Below are 25,003 nucleotides of genomic sequence, written 5' to 3'. Positions count from 1 at the left end.
AAACCACTTCAACTGACTCTTTTTAATATGAAGAAGCAGGGGCTGCAATCAAAAATTATCCTGGATTCTTGCTCTGCTTACTCTATCACAATGAGTCCAGTCGCTCTGTAATGGAATCTAAGAAATAATGGTTGTATCCATAATCCCATCCTTTCTGTCTGTGAATAATATAGCAATAACCCATGCCTGGGTGTGGGTAATACTGGATTTACCCACGGTTGGTGTGGTTTGGTCATGAGGGCGAAACCCAAGTGGCCAAACAAAGCCACAAAATACAAAAAACAAAAAAAACAAAGCCAAAGTGGGTTACTGCTATTATACAATGACATTATTTAATTAAAAAAATAATTACTTTTCTTAAATAATGGCATTGTATAATGCCTCCTTGCTGCTATTCTGCAGCAGTTCTGATGTACTGCGTATACGTATGCCTACGCAGTACATCAAAGCTGTGGGCAAAAGCAACAGAGAAAGCAAGATCTCAGTTGCTTTTTACAGCCTTTTTCACTATGTTAAATGGGTTTAACCTAGCGAGACAGCTTTAAAAAAGCAACAGAGAATCTCCGTTGATTTTTTTTAAAGCTGTCTCACTAGGTTAAACCCATTTAACATAGCGAGACAGTTTTGAAAAAAGCAACGGAGAAAGCAAGATCTCCGTTGTTTTTAAAGTGTCTCGCTATGTTAAATGGGTTTAACATAGCGAGACAACTTTAAAAAAAGCAACAGAAATGCTCCGTTGCTTTTTTTAAAAGCTGTCTCGCTATGTTAAACTCTTTTAACATGGCGAGACAGGTTGTAACAAGCAATGGAGATCTTGCGTTCTCCGTTGCTGTAAAAAAAAAAAAAAAAAGTCCAGGCGGCCAGACCTTTTTCCATGACTATAACTGATTTACAACGTGCACACTGACCAATCAGCGTGCACGTTTTGGAATATTAATGGGGGGGGGGAATCGTTGTATAATTATGAATTACACAGTTCAGAAATTTTGAAAGATAGTCATTGACTCCTAAAAGCAATTCAGTGTTTTGTTTTATTAAACAACAATATGCAAAAACAAATAATATCTCAAACAAATGGCATCAAATATGTGTAATTAAAAAAAATGTAACTTGAAGCCCAGTATTACTTTTCACAAATCTGTACAAATATAAATACGTAAGTGTGTATTTAAGTATCTACAGGGAAAAAAAGAAATGTGATTATTTTTCAACTGAATTCAAAATATATTCTATTTCAAGAAATAATAGTATCAAATATCAGATATTTTAGGCCATGGCCTAATGCCATTTAGAGAAATGGTTTACAATTCTTGAAAATGTAGTAATACACTTTCTCTTTTGCATGATTTAATCTATTGTCCTTAAATCTAGCAATTTTAATATAAATACCCACAGTGAATCCAAGGACTACTGCTGAAAACTATGAAATAATCAGGAATTACCATAGCCATAGCTAGGATAGGGCAAAAGGAGCAAATGCCCTGAACATAAAGTGTGACTGATGGATTCTGATAAAATTTCAGTGCATTACTGGCATTTAGAAATGAATGCTGGAATTGCATTACCAGTCAGAACTGAAGTGTAGCATAAACATCATCATTTGTGGAGAGCAAGTTCTGGGTGGGGGTGGGTAGCCAGATCGAGGAATGACACCACAGCAAATGAAGCACTACCGCTTCTTCCTTTTTAGTTTGTGGGATTAACAGTAACATATGCAAATGTTTTTTCTTAGAGCAGGCTGCAGTGACTTCCTAAAAGTTTAGACAATCTGTATTACTGAGTAGAACGTATTTAAATTACTGTGATTATTGTAACCACACACACTGTCAAAGAAAATATGTTTATTTCTTCTCTGTCTGTAAATCTAATAACAATACAACAATGCAATTACAGCCCAGTGGATGGACATGAGTGCATCGTGCATGCTTACACAACAGATGTAATAAACTCTATTGCAAATGAGAAACCAGAACCCAGAGATATATTCTGCCCTGCCATCTAGTGGATAAGTGAATGTATTACCACTATAATTCCCATAATTTTTATTTTTCACAAACCCATTTTAATAGGTCTATTGTTTAGAAAATTCCCTTGAAATACTACGATACATATAAAAAAGTACAAAGAAACACATACAAACATATTCTGCCTACTCTGACTGAAAGCTGACTATATTATATGACAAATTTTACCTGAACTTACTAAAAAGATTTTTATTTTTCAGCTTTTAGTTAGCAGACTTTTTCTGTCAACTTGAGTAACACAGTTTGCATTCATTTTTTTATATCCAAGACAAAATATATCTTAAAAATTAAAATAATATATACATTCTCATTGCATCGGTTATCTGTTGAGCACAAGGCTGAGCTATGCCTTTTCCACTAATGAGAATTCAGCATAATTTTCTTGGAGTTTCCATACCAGGGGAGGACCACTTGACTTGGGTAACGTGCCATGATACCACACATCAACACCGTAGGCAATGCCATCCATTGTTCCAGCCAATTCATTCCCTTACCTATATCATGTACCCTCCTGCAAATTAAAGTATAGCTGCCTCTGTGGTGAAGATGATGAAGCCCTGACTACAAACCAAGCATACAATTTTGGGTAACGGTGTGGCTGCAGGAGGAGCCTGCCTGGGAAGAATAACAGTTAAAAGGCATGGCTGATCACCTCCACTGGAGGGAAGGTTAAGGATGTATCACAGGGTACATACAGAATTAATAAATCACCAAGAAAGACTGAGGAACTAATGGAAGTCACCTGCTCAAAGCAGGATGGAATCCTGCCAACTAGACTTCGAATAGGTGAAGGCCTTATGCTGCAAACAATGCACATGTCTCCCCCAAACGATTACATGCCACTCTAGGAATGTTAAGTCAAGCAAATAAACACATATATACAGACACAAAACATATATTCAATGACGGCTGCTTGGATGATGGCTATGCCATGGTTAGTTTTCACCCAGAAGAGAACGAACAGGTACAGTTGCAGCAACTGGCCAGCCTATTTGCATGGGTATAACAAAAAATCCACAATCAGAATTTACATGCCTGACTTCCAGGAAACCACCTCCAGTCAAAGCTGGGTAGGTGGAATGGAATTTTTGACCCAACAGAGAAGGTCCTCAAAGCTCATCTGATATATTAAGAACACATCTGTTATTTTTAACTTTGACCCTACTTGATGGGCCCTGGTCTAGGTAGAATTTCAAGTGGTACATCCCACCCTGATAATAGCAACCAAAGGCCTACCCTCCGGACCAGACATCCAGTTGAATGACTCCTGGACTCTGCAAACAAGCATTTCTCCTTTGCTGCAAACCAAGAGCCATCAATGACATAAGGGTCCTGAAAGCTTGACTTGGAGGGAAAGCAGAAGCAAAATACCACTACCTTGCTAAAGTGAAACACCCTGTTGTGAGAGCTACAGCACAAAGTTGTCGTTAAACAACTCAGGATGGCACAGAGGCACTGCACAAACACAAAGGCACCAGTATGCTTCCACAATTGCGTATTACACTAGCCTGAAGAACCAAATGCTGGCACATGAATCACATCCTCAGGATGGCAAAGAGGGATTGAACACACATGAATATACCAGAATGTTTCCAGCATTAGCTTTTTATTACAGACTGCAGAAAACAGCCAAGACTAATATGTACCTTTAAAGCTACATTTCATTCCATACCTTGTATGTGACAGAGTCCCACCCCTGTGGGGGAACAAATATACCTCATCACCCACAATGGGTGGGAGGGCAGGCAACCATCAAAGGATCACGTACCACATTGAAGAGACTATTTACTAGTCAGGGAGGCTCCCTACCTAAAGCAAATCTATACCAGCTGCAGGAGAGCATCAACTTTAATGCTGCCGAAGGTCCTCTCACAAAGAAGATGAGGGAATGGCCCTCAAGCTGGAGTAACAGCTGACCCCCTGCCCCTTCCCCACACTTGTTGGTCAAAGGGTGGTTTCTGGGGGGGAATCACTAATAAAAAGGCTATCAAAAAATGCTTGGATCACTTACTTGGTTAACAACTAGCTAAATAAAATAAAGCACAAATCAGAGGGGGAACCACAAAACCTTACTTTTACAGGTTCATTGGTACAGTACTAGGCTAGCTTCCCCTGTGGGCCATTTTAAGCTTAGCCAATTTATGTGCTCTAAATAACCTATCCTATTTGGTTATAGATTGGCCTTACCCATCCCATGGCTGATAATTATATACTACACTTAATGAGAATAACTGGGGTCATACCACAGATAATTAGAGGGCACCCATACATGGGATAAAACATTTAGGAGCTGAATCTCTCCATTAGTAGTACAGGGGGGCAGTCCTGGGGTAAATTTTCTGATTCACATCCATAGATCTAAGATGCACTTGAAAATAGACAAGAATGTATATTGTTTTATGTAAATGGGGAGTCTGTTCCACAGCTATTATATCCTCTGCGAAATATACATGTCACTCCAAACCATTCTGTTGATGTTGCGAAGGTTTTGATTTAAAGGTTTAGACTTTTTTTACTTTCCCTCCACGGAAACTACCTCAGTAAAGTCAGCAGAGACCTCTCGGCTGCATTGTTTCCCTTCCCAAAAAACCTGCTAAACGTGTCTCAGCCTTTTGGGTCAGACACCTGACTAAGCACAGTGAGAAAGAGTTGAAGAAGCAACTTACAAAGCTCTGCCAATCAGAAAAGGGCCAAAAGGCAAGCCTTGGAGTGAGCTGTGTAACTCCCACTTGACATCAAGGAAAGAAAAAAGGCACTGGATAGCCTCAAACTCAAGCAGCAAGAACCCTAAGTGGGAAGAAGCAATTTAATTTAAGAAGGGAGAAGGATGTCCACCAGCCTTTTCATAGAAGAAACCATAGACCACAATCCATCAAGGAAAAAAGGAGTAAAAAGAAAAAAAAAAGCAAACTGACCACGGCTGTTTAAAACAATAAAAGATTTATTGAAAGTAAGTGCTTTCACGATAGATAGCAAATCACTTCATCAGATTCTGAGCCTGATGAAGTGATTTGCTATCTATCGTGAAAGCGCTTACTTTCAATAAATCTTTATTGTTAAACAGCCGTTAATCGCTTTCTTTTTACTTGGATGCTCTGAGGTGAAAACTGAGCGTTTACCCAGCCTGCATACTTTTTTCTTAAAGGAAAAAAGGAGGACAGATCTTAGAGTGGATGCATCCACCCCCCCCACTGGTGAGTCAACATCACTCTCTATTCCCACCTACCAGGTCTAAAGGTAGGAGCCCTAGGACCTTAAGAAGGTTATGAAACCACCCCAGGCCTTCACAAAGAAGGCCCAGAATTACAGCTTGCAGACAAGAATGTGGCTGATTTCTTTCAAATGACTCAACACGATGTTCTTCCTAGCAGCACAGTCAGCTAGGTACACTAACAGAGAAGGTGTTTGAATACATCCCCTCCCTCATCACCTACATTCATCCACTCAATGAAGGACAGGGAGCAGAGGGCAAGTGTACTTTTACAACAGTAAAAGAGGCTCATATAGATCCTCCACCTGCAGCCAGACCAGGATTAATGTTCAAGAGGAGCCTTTAACATACTGGTCAAAAATAAAACACCAGGACAGGCATGCAAGCAATCAGTCTTGAACGTTCTGAGCACTCTTTGCTGGGAGAAGATTTCAAGTACAGAGAGACAAAGTCAGCGAAAAACAAACTAAGTCTGAAATGGTAGAAACTGAATAAGTATTAGTTCCCCCAGCAACCTTAATACATTTAACAACAGCAGCGCAAAATTTAGTTTATTTATTTAAAGACAGCCAGTACAAATTTTATGAGGGCTAAAAGTTTATCTACTGAAAGCATGTGAGCTTTCTTTTCACACCTGGGAGAGAGAAAGAAATAAGAAAATAACAGACTGTAATGTACTTTAGCATGGATACTCTAAATTTTAGGTTAGGTAATGCCTGGGGGTGGGGCAACTGCTCATAGTTGAAGGAGTAAATTTAATTTGTTGAAAACATACATAGTTGTGTGTGTTTGTTCCAAGTTAAAAGAGGATGGGGTTAGGGAAAAGTAATGTGTTTTTTTAATGTTTTCCTTGAAGCAAAAAGTGACACAGGTTCAAATGAAGATGAAAACAAGGAACTACATAACAGATCAGCCTGTCAAACATTCATTTGTGCACGTAGGCCAAAAAGCTGGAAATAAACATTCAAAATAGCTGTCTTGTATAATAGGTGGGAATAACTTTCTATCATAATGGCTAGACTTTCCATACTATAACAGAATGTAAATGGCCTTACAGTTATTGACATAAATTAATTGAATTATATTAAGAAATGTAAGGTGCAAAGAACAGTGCTGCAGGAGATGTTTGTATAGAAATGAGCATGTGGCTTTACAAAGAAAATGATTTCAAGGTGGACATTCAGCAGAATACTGGGGACAAAGGAAAAAGGGGTATAATAGTGTTGGAAGAAGAAAAAAAGGCAATAATGGTAGATTTGTGGTAATAATGGTCCATTAGCAAGGAAGGGGAGGTTACATTGGCATCTATTCATGTTTCTCCAAAATCTACTATGGAGCTTTTGAATCATTTGGGAGAAATAATCATCTTTCAACAGGGAATATTAATTATGGCTGGACACTTGAACTTGATTTTCAATAGTAAGGACACATAAGGAGGACCTAGAAGGAAAAACAACAAAAGAGGGTAAATTTCTGAAGAAACACATGATAATATTTGGTATGGAAGACATGAATTCAGTATGAGGAACTCAGACAGAATTTACAAAACTAGATTAGTCTGGACATAAATTATATTTCATAGGAGCTTTTTTTCGCATCTGAAGAGGAAAAGAGATAAGAAAAGAACAGACAGCAATGCACTTTAGCCTGGGTAATCTTACATTTTAGATTAGGTAATGTCTGGGGGTGCAGTTGTTGATTTGGGGCAACTGCTCATACCTGAAGGAGTAAACTTCATTTGTTGAAAATATACATAGTTTTGTGTGTTTGTTCCAAGTTAAAAGAGGATGGGGTTAGGGAAAAGTATTTATTTATTTTTTTTTAATGTTTTCCTTGAAGCAAAAAATGACACAGGTTCAAATGAAGGTGAAAGGAAGGAACTACATAACAGATCGGCCTGTCAAACATTAATTTGTGCATGTAGGCCAAAAAGCTGGAAATAAACATTCAAAATAACTGTCATGTATAATACGTGGGAATAACTTTCTATCATAATGGCTAGACTTTCCATACTATCACGGAATGTAAATGGCCTTACAGTTACTGACAAAGTAAGTTAACTGAATTATATTAAGAAATGTAAGGTGCAAAGAACAATGCTACAGGAAACATTTGTATAAAAATGAGTATGTGGCTTTGACAAAGAAATGATTTCAAGGTGGACATTCAGCAGAATACTGAGGACAAAGGAAAAGGGGCTATAATAGTGATGGAAGAAGAAAAAAAGGCAATAATGGTAGATTTGTGGTAATAATGGTCCAATAGCAAGGAAGGGGGATTACACTGACTTCTATTCATGTTTCTCCAAAATCTATTATGGAGCTTCTGAAACATTTGGGAGAAATAATCATATTTCAACAGGGAATATTAATTATGGCTGAAGACTTGAACTTGATTTGCAACAGTAAGGACGCATCAGGAGGACCAAGAAGGAAAAACAACAAAAGAGGGTAAATTTATGAAAAAATACATGATATTATTTGGTATGGAAGACATGAATTCAGTATCAGGAACTCGGACAGAATTTACATGTTTCCCAAGGTACAATAACTAGATTAATCTGGACATAAATTATATTTCACAGGAGCATAATTATTTAATTGAAAGTTCTAACGCATGTCCAATGACTATTTCAAACCATGCAGCTACAAAACTAAGAAAGGTGCAGGTTAGTGTACTAAAAATAAAACACTGACACTTTCCTACTTACACGTTAAAAGAGAATATTTTAAGGAATGGGTAGTAACCACCATTTGACAGTTATTTGGGAAGATAGAAATTTCTTTAGATGGAATAACTAGTGAGTGGGATAAAATAAAAAAAGGAGTTTAAAAAATAGGACAGAATGCAAGGATTCTGTGCATTCCAATAGCGCCAAGGGCCTGATTGCATCTGGGCTTGCAAAAGCTTGGGGGTGAGTGCCCAACCATGGCATGTGGGACTCCAGGCTCAAAAATGAACATGGGTACTTCCAGGACAGTGCCCAATTGTAAAAAAGTCTGTAGTGGGCCAACAACAGTCATTTTATTGAGGTTCATATAGAAAAAGTTTCAAGCCTATAATTTCAGACCCACAAAGAGCCAAAAAAGTGCCTAAACTCTTGTGCTTCAGCTATGAACTCTGGTTCAGGCTTATCACGTAACTCCTCTTCTATCAAACATGATCATCCCAGATGGATGAGTGGTGGATCCTAGGACCCAAGGCCACTGCAGTGAGTATCCTGGACTATGACTGAATGACTCCAGAAACCTTTCTCCATATTCATGTTGACTGATAAAGGAAACAAACTAATCAACTGGAGTAAAAATGTTACAATCACCCCCCCAAAAAAAAATGGGAGCTGGTAGTGCACTTGTAGGCTTTGAGTTTCCCAAACAACTGGAAAACTAGAACAGGACTGGATCTGCTGTAAAGGAATGATCTGTCTGCCTGCAAAGGTAGGGATACCTAGGAATTAAGGGACTTTTTTAGGGAGGAGAGGGCCTAACCTAGTCCTCCCAGTAAATGCTGAAGTGCTAAAAATATGAACCAGCCAGTTAACAAACGGATCCTCCCATTCTCTCTGAGAATAGCCTCTTTCTAGCATTCTGTAGTAATCATTAGTAGAAAGATTTTTTTTTAGCAAATTTATAAAAACAAACTACAGAAACTCCCCAAAACTCATGTCCAGTTCTGAGCAAGAGAACGGGGTTTATCTGTGTAGTACCCATCAAGTTGTGTTCTTGAAGTCGGTTCTTTGTTTTAATTCAATTAAAGGAAAACTCAACTAAGCTTATACAATTTCTTCTTGCTCAATGCAAGTAAAAGAAAACTACTGAGGAGCATAACTGTGGCGGGTGAGCATGATCAGTGCTAATCTCAGAGTAACTGATGGTAATCCATCCACCCATCCATCCATCCATAACCCCTTTTCCTATTTTTGCACATGGGTTCAGGGTGTCACTTCAACAGTGACAATCATCTAAAACTAGGGTTTACACCACCGGGTTGCTGGCCTTGCCATGGATGGTAATGTGACTGTGTTAAGTTTCACAATAATGACATTTCCTACTTTCAGAGTTAATAAAAATCATTCTTGTTAATAAGGACACTTATAAGGTATCAGTGTTCTACACATCTGAGATCAAACTATAAAATACTTAATTTGTAGTATATGTACTGAAAATTATGTGCAATAAATTGTATATCAAGTGCATCAGAAAACTACTGTTTTGCAGAAGGGATACAATATATAAAACTGTGGCAACACCTTTTGGAGAATATTTCCGATCTTCATAACTACTTTTTCTATGTTCTTTTTTTCTTTTCCTGCCAACTACTGAGCCAACATCTACTCAACTTGAGTCATTTTGTATCCTAGGGGTAAGAAGTTCCCTTCAGATCCCCTAGGGAGATAGTCATCTGGACAGGCCATCATTGGGGCAAGCATCAGGGAGTCTGCAGCTCTCATCACCATGCCAACAAGGAGAGCTATTTTTGTATGGTTCACGATAAACATAAGAAAACAGTACAAAGCATAAACAGACGATATTGTATCAATTGTATCACTAACTATAAACACAGGAACAAAGCTTCAACAGTAATTTCATTGTTGCAGACGAGCAATGCAACACATGATTCAGCAAAAAAAAAAAAAAAAAAAAGTTAACAGCAAGACTTGCAAAACAAACATGACCACACGCTTAAGACATGACCAACAACAGTAAACCAAACATACTAAATATTAAAGCAAATAAAACACGAACAAACTAATCCACAAATGATCAGTCAACCAGGAATGGAGTTCCAGTGTCAAAATAATCCAAAATTCCAAATGAATATGTTTAAAAACTTTAATAATGATTAAAATAAAAAAAAATAAAAAAATGAAGCAATAAATCAAGAAAATGAAGTGCTTTTGCCTCAGAGTTCAGAGATGAAACACAGTCTGTTAAGCATTCTATTTAAATAGCCCATTACACAAAATTAGACCAATCACAACCCTGTAATCAGGAATAATTCATACAATATTATAATACATCATTACAAAACTGCACATTAAACCCCAGTGAATATGTAACCTATAAAAAACATATAAGCACCAAGCATATATTCAAAAAACCTCCTTTTATATGAAATGTAAAAACCAGAGTCTTATAATGTAATATTCATTAAAATAGAAGTGAGAGACATTCAACCATACACATATCAAATATAATAATATATAAACATATCTCTCTCTCTATATATATATATATATATTTATATATAATATAAATATGTAAATATATAATTAATAATTCCAAGTCTAAAAACCTGAACCAATAAAACCTTCAATACTTATTAATATAAAAGCCCACATATATTAAATATAAATGCACATGATACTTAATATAAGGAATAATAAATAAATAATAAATAAATAATTGAATAAGTGGCTATAAACTAAATTTTTATTTAACGTCCATTATCTATCTAATGCTTTTAATTTTAAAACATATTCATGTAGAATTTTGGATTACTTTGGCACTGGAACTCCATTCCTGGTCGACCGATCATTTGCGGATTAGTTTGTTCATGTTTTATTTGGTTTATCAGTTTGATTATGGCATCGGAGACACAGAGGATGCAGTCTCAACAATCTTTGTTTTCACAACCATTTGGTGAGTACACTGAGAGCATTTTGGCTCAACTTGAACGCATAACCCAGAGTTTGGACCATATTGAGCATGCTCAAGTGACGTCAGCTCCGAATGGAGGACGAAACCAGGAAGTTTTGGCTTCTACAGTGAGTCACAGTGATGGTGAGAGTTTCATTCTGCAATTCCTTGATGAAAATAATGCGGATTTAAGGCAAGGGAGTTGGAAAGTACACAATGGTCCATTTTTCAATAATCAGCTGGCAGCGAGTGGATCGGACAGTTTGGCTGTATTGAATGCAACCTCTTCTAACCAACGCTCATTTAATGGGGCGAATTCGGTGAGGCAACATTTTCGTGGAGGTGCTCAGGTGAATTCTAATCTTCCTAGTAATATGAATGAATGGCTGGAATACAACCCTGCCTTCTCTACGAATGAACCTATAAGTGTTTCTTCTTACACTTACAATTTACAAAAATTGGACCAGCTTTTACTTAAAATTAGAAAAGTGCAATTAGACAATGCCTATTTTAAAGAATGCTTGAGGCTTAAGCTGGTATCTAAGGGGTTGCGTATGAGGCGTTTCCCCACAGGTTTAGTAAATGATTCCATTTTACATAAAGAAATGCTTTTAATGTTTGACAGATATGGTTACGAATACATGGAGCTTGTTGTCAAAAATAATGAATTGTCATTAACTGATTTAATGAAGGAAGCAACAGACTTGGATGTTAAAAATTGTACAAGATATTGCACATGAGGAAAATGTATATGACTACAGTCGGATTTTTAAAAGTATTGAGCATGAAATGGCCTCAATAAAAAATAGGAAAATGAAGAATATTGAGAGGGATAGGGCCCAATACAATGCTAATATGGCCTATCCTCAGCCCCTCACAGGTTTGGAATGGTGACTTTAATGTCGATTCTTCATCTCCAAATAACCAGGATTCTTTTTGGACCAAGAACATTTTCCTCCATTGAGGAGGTCCGGGAGACTGAGAGACAGATACAAAGTACAGTTGTGTACACTTACCATAAATGTAGATGTTCGAGTGTATTCACTGTTGCAGTCCTAACCAACAGGTTATCCGGCTCCCGGTAGCCCTCGATCGGCCAGAATACCAAAGGTAAGTAAAAATTACATCAGCTGTCGTCGGTTGTAAAGGACGTCAGGGCGTCTGATACAAAAGGAGGCAGCCTACGTCACTTCCTCAGTCTTTCTTGCCATAACAGTCAGAATACCGCAGAAAATAAGTCTTAAATCAAAAGCCATTTTGGCAAATAAGACCAAATTTAGCCTGTACCTTAGGAAAAGAGAAAAGGTGGAATGAGGGAGGGAAACCAGGACTGCAACAGTGAATAAACTCGAACATGTACATTTATGGTAAGTGTACACAACTGTACTATGTTCATCGTGTTTCACTGTTGCAGTCCTAACCAATGGGTTGATTACCAAAGCCCAAAGAAAAGGGAAGAGGAACCAACAGAATCAAGGACTGGAGATGATGCCCTGCAGAACAGCAGTGGCAAACCCTGCCCTGGCTCTTGAAAACAAAGGCAAATTATAATGCTTTGAGAAAGTGTGAACAGAAGACCATGTGGCAGCCTCCAAAATGTCTTTAGTAGGGACAACCCTTAAAAAGGCTGCAGAAGTGGAAGCTGCTCTAGTTGAGAGGGTACTAACCCCTTGAGGAGGAGCCTTGCCATGAAAGGAATAACAAAAAGTAATACAATGAGCAATCCATTTAGAAATGGTTTGCTTAGAAATAGCCTTGCCCTGGGCTCCAGGGGCAAGACTGACCAATAACTGTGCTGATTTCCGAAGGTCTTTAGTCCTGTCCAGGTAAAACCTGAGCTGTCTATGCACATCAAGAGAATGCAGGATTCTTTCACCTCTATTTCAAGGACTAGGAAAGAAGGTAGGAAGGTATATGGACTGATTAAGAGTCAGGCTAGAAACCACCTTAGGCATAATGAGGGGTTGGTTCTCAGAGAGACCCTATCTGCATGGAAAAGAAAAGGCTCCACAGACAAAGCATGCAGCTCCAAAACCCTCCTTGCTGAAGTTATAGCCAAGAGCAAGGCAGTCTTCCAAGAGAGAAACTTTAAATCTGCAGTGGCAGCTGGCTCAAAAGGAGGAAGAGTGAGTTTCTCTAGAACAAAATTAAGATCCCAGGCTGGAGTAGGTGCCCTTCTGGGAGGTTTTAAGATGTATGCACCTCTGAGAAACATTTTCATCAGGGGATGAGATAAAATGGGTTTTTCAAAAGAACAATGAGCAGAAATGGCTGAAGCATGGATCTTGATAGAGGAAAAAGAAAGACCACCCTGAAGCAAATTAGCCAGGTACTCCAGGATCAGAGGAAGGGTAGGCTAAGAAGAAGATTCCCCTCTAGCCTGCATCCAGTGAGAGAATCTTTCCCATTGGCTAGCATAAGACTTCCTAGTGCTAGGCCTCCTGGCCTACCTCTGTACGTCAATCACCTGCTGGGAAAGGGAAGAAGAAAAGGATGGAGTCATACAATGAGCCATGCTGCCAAATTGAGAGACTGAAGATGAGGATGTAGAATGTTTCCCACTTTCTGAATCAAAAGATCTTGCTTCAGTGGAAGATGCCAAGGAGGAAATTGGGAGAGACTGCGAAGCAGTGGATACCAAAGCTGTCTGGGCCAGTCCGGAACTATGAGAATAGTCCTTGGTCGTTCGTCCCTGATCTTCAATAATACACCGGGAAGAAGAAGAAGAGGAAGAGGAGGGAAGGCAAAAACTGACAGCAGCGTCCAAGGGAAGGACAGAGCATCCACTTTCCAGGCTCTGCTGTGATGCTGTCTGGTGCAAAAAAGAGGTAAAAGATGGTTGTCTGGGGAGGAGAAAAGATCCACTTGAGAAGTGCCCCAACGTTGAATGATGCTGTAAAAAACTGCTCCATTCAGCTGCCACTCGTGAGGATCCAGGGTCTGTCTGCTCAACTGGTCTGACAAAACATTGAGCCTTCCTGGAAGAGACTGAGCTAGGAGATGCAGGCCCAGGGATGCTGCTACGGACCAAAGACTCATGCTCTGTCTGCACAGGAGGCAAGAATGAGTCCCTCCCTGCTTGTTGATGTACCACATGACTGTGGTGTTGTCTGTCCCTACAAGCAGGGTCCCTGGAGAAAGAAGATGCTTGAAAGCTAGTAAGGCCTGCTGGATTGCCATCAACTCCTTTAAATTTATGTGCAGGTGCATCTGCTGGGCATTCCAACTTCCCTGTATGCATATGCCATCCAGGTGAGCTCCCCAGGCATAGTCCGATGAGTCTGTGGTAAGAACTTGAGTGGCAAGGGGTGGGCGAAAAGGCATGCCTTTGTTCTGTAGACAGGCTGTTGTCCACCATAGAAACTCTGTCTGCAGACATGGAAGCAGAGGAATTATCACATCCAGGTCCTGTGTGTGTTGACAGCAAATGTTTTTGAGGTACCATTGCAATTTCCTCATATGCAGTCTTGCATATGGAATCATGAGAATGCAAGAGGCCATGTATCCCAGAGCTTGCAGGTATTTCCTTGCAGGGAGCTGGGACAGGTTTGCCAAGTCCTTGAAGTAAACGAAAGAGTTGTCTGCTTCTCCTGGGTGAGATATATCATCTGGGTGGCTGTGTTCAGACTCGTTCCCAGAAATGCTATCTCTTTGGATGGCACCATTATTGATTTTTCCTCGTTGAGAGTGTAACCCAGGGAAGAGAGAAGAATCTTTACAAATTCTAGATCCTTTAACATGTTCCTAAGAATTTGCTTGAATTAGACAGTCGTCCAAGTATGGATAAATCTGATTTTTCTTCTGCCTGCAAAAACCAATGACTGGAGCCAGGCACTTTGTGAAAACTCTGAGAGCAGTAAATAAGCCAAAGGGCAGTGCAGAGACTTGATAATGTTGCTTGCCCACCCTGAAACTAAGGTATTGCCTGCAACTTTCCCTGATAGGGATGTGCAGATGTGCAGATAAGCTTCTTTGAAATCCAACGTTACCAGCCAGGAATCCTTTTCTAACATTGGCAGCAACTGATGCAGAGTGAGCATTTTGAACTTTGGAATTATCAAGAAAGAGTTCAGGATGGATAGATCTAGGATAGGACACCAGGTGCCTTCTTTTTTGGAACTAGGAAAAGTCTGGAATAGCAACCCTGGCCTACCTGCTGAGCAGGAACTGATTCTATTGCTCCCAGATGTAACATAGACAAAATCTGCTTTTCTACTTCTGCCCTTTGGCTTGGAGGAGCATCCAGGAATCCTTTGGGTACTGGAAAGGTGTGGAAAGAAAACTTGTGTCCTACTGATATAGTTCTGAGTACCCATTTGTCATCCATGATGGTGGCCCAGACATTTGCAAAAAGGACCAACCTTCCCCCTAAAGGACTCTCCGGGCAGGCAAGAACAGGCAGAAGTTGGACAGAGTGATTGAGAATGTTTAGACTGAGATGCAGGCTTAGAACTTCCCGCCTTGGTAGAGGAAGCCTGCCAACGCTTAGACCTTTGAGGGGTAACCACCTGCCCCTAGAAGATTTGTAACCTCTACTCCTAGAACAGTACTGTCTCCTGGTATCAGGGAACGTCCAACTCTTAGAAGGGTAATTCCTGCTAAAGCGAGGAGGCTGAACTTGCAGAAAGCCTTTAAGTGTCTGCATAGACTTGGCCTTGTCTTCCATCTTCTTGAGCACTTCCTCTGCTTTGCTGCCAAAAGGACTGTCCTTATGCAAAGGTACATCTAAAAGCTTAGCCTTGACAGGCTCTGGTAGGGGCTGCTCCCTGAGCCAAGCGTGCCTTCTAATAACACAGCCAGTAACTGTAGCCCTACAGGAGGCTTCTAGAATGTCAAAATCACAATGTAATGAATGTTTATTGACAAGACTGGCAGAATTCGGCAAATCCTGCATATCCTTACTCTATGCCAACAGAGGCACACTTGCTATCCTAGACTTAATAGCTTCCAAGGTGTGCTGCTGGTACTTCAGCACATGAAAAAGACAGTTAGTAGACCTAATAGCAAGAGTGGCAGAGATATAAACCTTTTTACCCCACCTACCTAGGTTCCTAGATTCCCTGTCAGAAGGAACAGGATTTTTAGTAACAGTGGCCTTAACTCCTTTAGGGCCCTGAGAAATAACCTTTGGATCAGCCAACGGATTCCTGAAAAGAAACAAATGAGAATCAGGGACTCTGTAGTACCTGTCAGGTTTCCTGGGAGCAGGAGGAACCAAATTTGGAGTCAGAAGAATTTTCCAGAAAAACATCATCAACCACTTCCAACACTGGGGGAATAGTCACAGGCTTATGCTGAGGCAAATCCAAAAACTCTCTAATCCTTTTCTTACAAAGGGGATAGTCCTGACTTTCCATTTAAAATGTTCCTGAGAGTATTTAAGTATCACCAAAAGAGAAATCTTCTGGAGGAGAAGCAGAAGGGATGGAATTCTCTACGTCTAAATCCTTAAAAGGAGAGAAAGCCTGAGAAACTTCCTCTTCATCAACAGAAATGCTAGAAGTATCAGAACCTGAATAAGACAAAGCCTCAGGAGAGACATCCCTACCTCTTTTTGAAGGAGGAGGCGGTGAACCCCTAATAAGAGTCAAAAGATCATCAGTCATTTTAACCATTTGAGAATGAGGGGAACGAGAGGAAACTGGAGCCAGTTTCTTCACAGGCCTACGACTGGAAGATTTACCTGCAAGTCTGAAGGACTCGGGAGGCCTGGCAACCGCCGAAGTTGCAGCCAAAGTCGTCTGTATGAGCTTGCTGTCTGAACGAAGAACGGAGGTCTCGGACACCAGAGTCAGCTTAGCGGCTCTGGATCCAGCTGAAGAGGCAACAGGCAGAAGGTCAGAAGGTAAAATGGAAGCCGGAGGCCTGGGGGGCCTCTAAAATGGCCTCAACCGAGGCCTGCAGTTGAAAATCTGAAGGCCGCCGGGGCTGCAAAGACGCCTCACTGGCTACAGCATGACTGACGACCAACTTAACATCATCCGAGGACTTGACCTTCAGAAGCCTGTCGCTGTCCTTATCCTTACGTTTCTTGGGAATATCCGAAGCCTGGTGACCAGCGGACACCATACCAACAAACTTAGGCCAAACTCCAAAATGCTTAGCTAAAAGCTTAGCCCAACGACGAATAGTACGCGGATTAAAGCAAGCACAGAGATCACAATTAGGAACGTCGTGGTGAAGGCCTAAACAAATACAATAGGAATGAAAATCTCTATGGGGAATCTGCTTTCCTCAGGTAAGCCAATTATTAACCTTTTATGACATTCGTTAAGGCAAGAAAAGAGGATCCCCAATGGGGTACTAAGCTGTAGTTGACTTCAACTTTGTAGTCAGAAACAAAAAAGGTAAATGCCAACCGGCACTCGTGCAAGAGATGCTTCTGCTTTGGGCTATGCGTTCAAGGAAGACTGAGGAAGTGACGTTGGCTGCCTCCTTTTGTATCGGACATCCTGACATCCTTTACAACCGACAACCAATGTCATTTTTACTTACCTTTGGTATTCTGGCCGATCGAGGGCTACTAGAAGCCAGATAACCCATTGGTTAGGACTGCAACAGTAAACCACGAACATCTAGAATGTTCAGGGTCAGGGGACATTTTCTATGAACAGGGGTCGGAGAGGTCAATCAACTTATCGGGGAGAGGGGGGGACGTCGTGGTTGGAATTAACCATACAAGGACAATTTTTGGATAAATGTTCCATTTTTAAAAATTCTAAAGGTGATGTTAATTTGTTTAATTTTTCATCTGTACAAATTGATGTTAATGACTGTGATTTACTTCCTAAAGGGTTGACGTTTGTTCCTGTTAGGAATTATGATCTAGCTCAAACATTGGTTGATCTAAGGCATTTTGTAAGGAAGTTAACTTGTGAGCAACCCTTTACACATTTCCAGCACCTATAATCCACCCATCCATCCCTCTATATTGACCTTTGAAAGGTTGTGTGAAGTTGATGTGAGGAATTTACAGAAAAAGGTTTTTTACACTAACCTAAGTAAGGGTGAGTTGGATGGTTTAACTAAATTGAGGTCAATTAAGGATGTGAGAGTTATTAAACCAGATAAAGGTGGGGGGATTGTAATTATGAACTTGTGTGATTATAATGTACGAATGAGGAAAATCTTAGATGGGGATGCATACAAGAAAATATCTTTAAATGAATTAAATGGTACTTATAACAAGATTCGAAATGAGCTTAATGATTTATTTATTGAGGGTTCCATCGCTATTGATGAATTAAATTTTTTGTCCATTCCCCATCCAAGAATTCCATGTATTTTTGGTTTACCCAAAATTCATAAGTGTATTTCAGAGCCACCTATGTGTCCAGTTGTGGACGGGCAAGGTTCTATTACTTACCCCTTGCTAGATATTTGGATATTAAGTTAAAATCGCTTGTAGCTGATGAACCGAGTCTATGCACGGATTCATGGAATTTCTTTACAAAGGATTAATAATTTGGAGTTTGTTGATACTGGCGTCTTTATTACTATAGAAGTTAAAGATTTATATACCTCAATTCCCCATGATATTAGGGTGGAATGGGTGTTTGATTACTTATTACAAAGAGGGGTGTCCCAGCCTAATATTAATGTTTATGAACAATTATCTGAATTGGTTTTCAAGAATAATTGTATATTTTTTGAAAATGAGTTTTTCATCCAAACTGTGAAGGTTGCTGTGGGCTCCCCTTGTGGTAGTCTATACGCCAATATGGTTATGCTGCAATGGGAGAAAAAAAATTGATTTAGCTCACAGTTTTATACCCACTGCAGGATGTATGTATGATTTTTTTGGATGATATTTTTATATTTTGGGATGGGCCTGAAAATATAATTGGTGAGTTTTTGAACTATATTAATGATTCAACACCCTTTCTGAAGTTTACTCACACAATTGGTCTGAATGAAATTTCTTATTTGGATGTTAGGCTGTTAAAGGACATTCCCTCAAGGAAATTTTTATCAGAGATCCACCATAAAGAAAAATATTCCAACAATTTCTTACATTTTTATAGCTCTCATCCATACAAGCAAAAAAGAGCAGTAGTGAAGGGGCAGTTCGTAAGGGCTGCCCAGATGGTTTCTTGCTTTGACTCTTTCCTTAATGAATGTGAGCTGTTAAAGGATATGCTTCTGAAAAGTGATTATCCAGTGGATTTAGTTAATAATTTAATGTTGTAAGTTATCAATAAAAGGGGGTGAGGTTTCTTTCAGGCCATGTTAACTGTTGAGATTAGGCAACTGGAACAAAGGAATGTTTCTAGTGAACTTAATAATACTATTCCTGATGAAGTGAGTATGGTGTCTAATACAAGTTTTGAGGCACAGAATAGCACTGGCTTAAATAATGTTAATTTTCGTTCAGCTTTTATCACAACTTATAATCTGACAAGTAAAGAAATCATGGATATTCTTTTTAAAAACTGGGTCATCTTGTCATCCTGTAGTAAAGTTAGACAATGTGTTGGAGAAAAACCTATTGTTGTCTATAGGAAGGGTTGATCTCTAAATTTTCGAAAGTAGTGGCCATGCACAAGTGAAGGGCTATATGAAAAAATGTGGCCTGTGTAGTTATTGGGAGTATATAATGGAAGGGTCGTCTTTCAATATAAATGGGGTAAAGGTTACTTTGAAGAAAAAGTGCATTGTTACACTGATAAAGTTGTGTATTGTGCTTTTTGTTGCAAATGTTCCTGTTTTTATATTGGAAAGACAGAGAGAAAATTACAAAAATGTATTTATGAACACCTTAGGGATATTAGATTGAAAAAGGATACAAATGCCCTAGCGAAACATTGCAATGAACTGCCTGGCCGCACTTTTAAATTTACTGTGATTGTGCCCTTACAAACTGACCCCAAGGGGGGGACCATGGCCTCTGCATCCTGAGAGAAATGAAGCCCTATGGCAACTTAGGACTAATGCAACTGAGTGGCCAGGTTTAAATGAATCCTTTTCAATTACTTGTTTTTTTAAAATTAAAAGCGTTAGATAGATAATGGATGCTAAATAAAAATTTAGTTTATAACCACTTATTCAATTATTTATTTATTTATTTATTATTTCTTATATTAAGTATCATGTGCATTTATATTTAATATATGTGGGGTTTTATACTAATAAGTATTGAAGGTTTTATGGGTTCAGGTTTTTAGATTTGGAATTATTAATTGTATATATATATATATATATATATATATATATATATATATATATATATATATATATATATATATATATATATATGTTTATTGTTATATTTGATATATGTGTGGTTAAATGTTCCTCACTTCTATTTCAATGAATATTTTAATGAATATTACATTATTATAAGACTCCGTTTTTTACATTTCATATAAAAGGAGTTTTTTTTGAATATATGCTTGGTGCTTATATTTTTTTTATAGGTTACATATTCACTGGGGTTTAATGTGAAGTTTTGTAATCATGTATTATAATATTGTATGAATTATTCATGATTACAGGGTTGTGATTGGTCTAATTTTGTGTAATGGGCTATTTAAATAGAATGCTTAATGGACGGTGTTTCATCTTGATAAAGTCTCCAAATTCGGAGACGAAAGCACTTGATTTTCTTGATTTATTGCTTCATTTTTTATTTTATTCATTATTAAAGTTTTAAAACATATTCATTTGGAAGTTTCAATTATTTTGGCACTGTTACTCCATTCCTGGTCAACCAATCATACTAAATATTACTCAACATTTAACTGTACTAAACTGGAAATCCTTGATCCACATACTCTACTTATCGCACAAATGGCAACATACTAAAAATGCAAAAGAACTATTACGGTCATAACACAAACATGCTACAAAGCGTCATGTCCCTATACTATACTGAAACAATGCATTTTCAATATGTACATGACACTTAAATGTGAACAACTCATATAATAAAAAGTACAGTTGTGTACCTACCATAAATGTACATGTTCGAGTGTATTCACTGTTGCAGTCATTACATTTGGGTTATCCTGCTGGCAGGCTATCCGCAGTCGGCCCGAATTCCAAAGTCTAGGTCCGGCGTTGGTTACTGTCGCCTCTTCCCTGACGTCAGTGCACCAGGGGTATAAAAGATGCAGCAGACACCATTTTCTTCAGTTTTTCTTGCCCCAGATGTCAGGTGCCCCCAAATAGGTAGGCTAAAAATGCCAATAAGTATGAATGCACTAAAACAAACATTTCCTTCATCTACAAGCAAATACACCACATAGGTTGTATAGGATGGAGAAGTACAGATAAGTCCCAGCAAAGAAAAGGGGGATGGTGGGTGGGTAATCTGGACTGCAACAGTGAATACACTCGAACATCTACATTTATGGTAGGTACACAACTGTACTATGTTCATCGTGTTTCACTGTTGCAGTCATTACATTTGGGTTGAGGTTGGGTGGCTGGGCCTAAATACGATTAGGAGAGGCTATAAGGCCCTGCAGAACTGCAGTGGCAAAGCCTGCTCTGGATTTAGAGTAGAGTTAAGTTTACTGTTTGCACAGATTTCGCTTTGTCCTCCACTTTCTTCAACACCTCCTCTGCTTTAACACCAAATAAGGTATCATGCTGTAATGGAGCATCTAATAATTTTGCTTTAACATGATCAGGCAGACTCTGTTCCTTTAACTAAGCATGCCTCCTAATGACAGAACCTGTAACTGCAGCCCTGCAAGAGGCATCCAGAGAATCAAAACCACACTGCAATGTATGCTTTCCCACTTGTTCAGTTGCATGCAATAAATCCTGCATTTCCTTATTTTCTGCACAATCAGAATTTGACAACATTTTCTGTTTTAGCAGTGACATTAAGTATTGCTGATATTTAAGCATATGAAATTGACAATTTAAAGCCCTGACAGCCAAAGCAGCAGAAGTGTAAACCTTTTTCCCCATCTGTCTAGCGCCCTTGAATCCTTATCAGAGGGGATAGGGTTTTTGCAGTAGAAGCCTTGACCCCTTTGGGACCCTGAGAAATAGTTTCTGGGTCAGCAGCAGGGTTTTTATAAAGAAATTTATGTGAATCTGGAACCCTGTAGTATCTGCCTGGTTTAACAGGGGCAGGGGGTAAAGAGTCAGGAGAAAGGCCGGACTCTGAAAATACATCTACAATGTCTAACACAGGAGGAATAGCCAGAGGCCTGTACTAAGGTAATAAAAGAAAATCTCTAAGCCTTTTCTTAGATTCTCAACAGTCTTGGCTCTCCCAGTGGAAGTGCTCCCTCATGGTATGCAGGGTTTCCCCAAAAGAAAAATCCTCAGGCTGAGAGGCTGAAGGGATAGATTCTTCAGCATCAGAATCCTCAAATCCTCATAAGGAGGAAGAGAGTATTCCTGTTCAGAAGAGGAGTCAGAGGAAATGGAAACCTGATCTGAAGTTACATATTCTGCCTCTTGCCTAGGCCTCTTGTCAGGAGGGGGATGGGAACCCCTGATCAAGGTAATAAGGTCTTCGGCCATTTTGAGCATCTGTTTTTTTAGGCATGGAAGTCTGTCCAGGAGAATGCTGTACTTGTTTCTTTGTCTTTAGAACTGCTTTAGTCTTTGCTTTGGAAGCTAAAGTAGGCTTTACATATAACTGTGTAGGTCTGAAAACACCCTCAGAAGCCGATGCCTGCTCAGCGGCTCCGGACCCATCTGAGGGAATAGTTTCTGAGTGTCCAATACCTTGAGTATCTAGAGGCCTAGCTGGCTCCACGTGGGAGTAGTCAGCGGCCTGTGGCTCTGAGGTAGCGGGCGTCAGGGGCTGCAAAAGCACCTCACTGAGAACCGGCGAACCAGCGACTGGCCTAGAAGAGGCTTCGTTGTCGGTTTTGGACCTCGGAAGCCTGTCCTTTTCTTTGTCTTTGCGCTTTTTATGAACTCCGGTCATCGGTTGCTCCGACGGCATTATACAGTTAAACCTTCGGCCAAAATAATGTAAAGCAAAATCGAACCGACGCTTAATAGTGCATTGGTTGAATCTAGCACAAAACCTACAACTAGCAACGTCATGGTCAGAGCCTAGGCAAGGAATACAATAAGAATGAAAATCTTTATGAGGTATTTGCTTCCCATAAGAAATACAATTGTTAACTTTTACTGACATCAGTCTGGAGCAAGAAAAAGTTTCCCCAACGGGGTACTTAGCTTTATTGAAGACTTTGGATCTGAAATTCAAATTCGAAAATCTCAGGAGTCTGCCGACCGGCACTTGCGAACTGCTTCGGGCACTGCGCGGCAAGAAAGACTGAGAAAATGGCGTCGGCTGCATCTTTTATACCCCTGGGGCACTGCCGTCAGGGAAGAGGTGACAGCAACCGATGCCGGACCTAGACTTTGGAATTCAGGCCGACTCCGGGTAGCCTGCCAGCAGGATAATCCAAATGTAATGACTGCAACAGTGAAACACAATGAACATCATAGCAACATCTTTACAACAACTGTCAAGCAAATACAACACATCAATGGAGTTCTCACAAAGTGAACAAAAGCAAGTGCAACACAGTCTTGTCATACATTGGCTAAGAAATGTTTACAGATACCCACATATGTGCATGTTGTCAGCAACATTCAAAAAGGAAGGCCATTCACAAGGGGTTTATAAAATCCAAGTACTGACTGTATAAAGCATCCCTAAAATATGCTTTAACATATAGCAATACATATGGAACATGTGGCCAGGAATACAAGGCCCATGTATACAACCATATCTAAACACTGTAGTCAGAATGTGCATCAACTGCAAACATGCACAGACCACCAGGAAAGCATGATAAGCAACAGTCTGGAAAATAATATAGACTGCAAAACTGAACAAATAATCTACATACGATAAGGCACTATCACTGCAAAGAAAACATTGTCCATAGGCATCACCAATCCAAACCATGAAAAACATGCAATGATGTCAGATGCAGTATGTGGGACTGTACACCACATAATGCACAAACCTCAGGGATGTGTACAGTAGCAGAATGCAAACAGTAGAGACAACAGCAGGCTGAGTTATAAGAAAGGATGCAGATAATAGCCATATGCATGCTGGGCGTGTGTTTCAAAAAGGTCATTCATTTATTTATTTTACAACAAAATACTAACAACAGGATGAAAAAGCACAAGGAATATGGGGCATGGGGCAGATAATTCAGATGGGTTGCACACTTAAATGGGTGTAAAATATACATGAGAAAGGGATGGTACTAAAACACAGTGGAAGGACATATACAGAGAAAGGTCAGACACATGGTGTACAGTGGACAAGCTGGGTTCTGGACGTTACACAATGGGGGAAGTTTTACAGATGGTAGGTAAGGTAGGGTGTCAGCAACTGACATAAAATGCAGCCTGATTTGTGTTGAGTACAGTACTGACTCCAGAAGTACTGCCAGCAGGCACAAGATATTACACTCATTTGGAGCTGTTCCGGGGCAGGACAGACAAGCACAGAAATCACAGCTGCAAGAATCTGGTGAAACAGATGAAGCATATAAGTTAGATTCAGAGGCATTGCATCAGCCAAAGCTCCCTCAACCATCCCCTCAGTAGCCTCCAGCCCTGCATCAGGATTCTTCTGTGTACCAGCTTGTTAACAGCCACCAGTATGTATTGGCCTAGAATTCCAGTAAAATTACAAAGATGCTGAAGGTGACGTCTCCAGAACCTTTATCCTCCATCATCTTCTCTGTGTCATGGCAGGTCACGGATTTGTAAACAGAGATATACACAAAGAACATTGCATAACTGGACATGTAGTCAGCTACTATCAAGAAAATAACACTGGCTAAGGAAGGTTACTTTCGTATACATATACTTACTTTTCTGGGTGCAAGTTTATGCATCCACTTCCAAGCACATCTTCAATTTGGCATGTCTCTTCTGCAATGCATAAAAAGCAGTATCAGACACATGCAGCAATGACAGTGTCAGAGGTTCAATGAGTAACATACTCACCTTTTATCAGGAAGATTAGAAGTTTACAGGTTCTGTCCCCATACCAGATGACTGGATTAACTTTCCAGTACTAATACTATACTGCAACATAAAGGAAGTAATACATTGCAAGATACTGTCATTTCCATGGTTCCGTTTGCCTAAGCTGGTGGTAGGTAGCTCATGTGATTGAA

At 39.5% G+C, this 25,003-nt stretch overlaps 1 protein-coding gene across 4 annotated transcripts in view; it reads right to left on the bottom strand.

Moving 5' to 3' along the window:
- Positions 1 to 25,003, bottom strand: part of CCHR1.PART0H19orf54 (chromosome chr1.part0 C19orf54 homolog) — a 419,506-nt gene that overhangs the window by 142,317 nt on the left and 252,186 nt on the right. Inside the window, exon 6 of one of the 4 annotated variants that reach the window (XM_044067259.1) lies at positions 24,695 to 24,755. The exons of the other annotated variants lie outside the window; for them this stretch is intronic. Within the exon in view, the coding sequence (XP_043923194.1) occupies positions 24,695 to 24,755 (61 nt within the window). The remainder of the gene's footprint in view (positions 1 to 24,694; positions 24,756 to 25,003) is intronic. 4 annotated transcript variants of the gene reach the window in all.

Source organism: Protopterus annectens, chromosome 1.part0, assembly GCF_019279795.1.
Source record: "Protopterus annectens isolate FY-2018-M chromosome 1.part0, PAN1.0, whole genome shotgun sequence".
Classification (NCBI taxonomy): domain Eukaryota; kingdom Metazoa; phylum Chordata; order Ceratodontiformes; family Protopteridae; genus Protopterus; species Protopterus annectens.
Note: the sequence above shows the minus strand (reverse complement) of the source record. Positions and strands in the feature narration are given on the sequence as shown.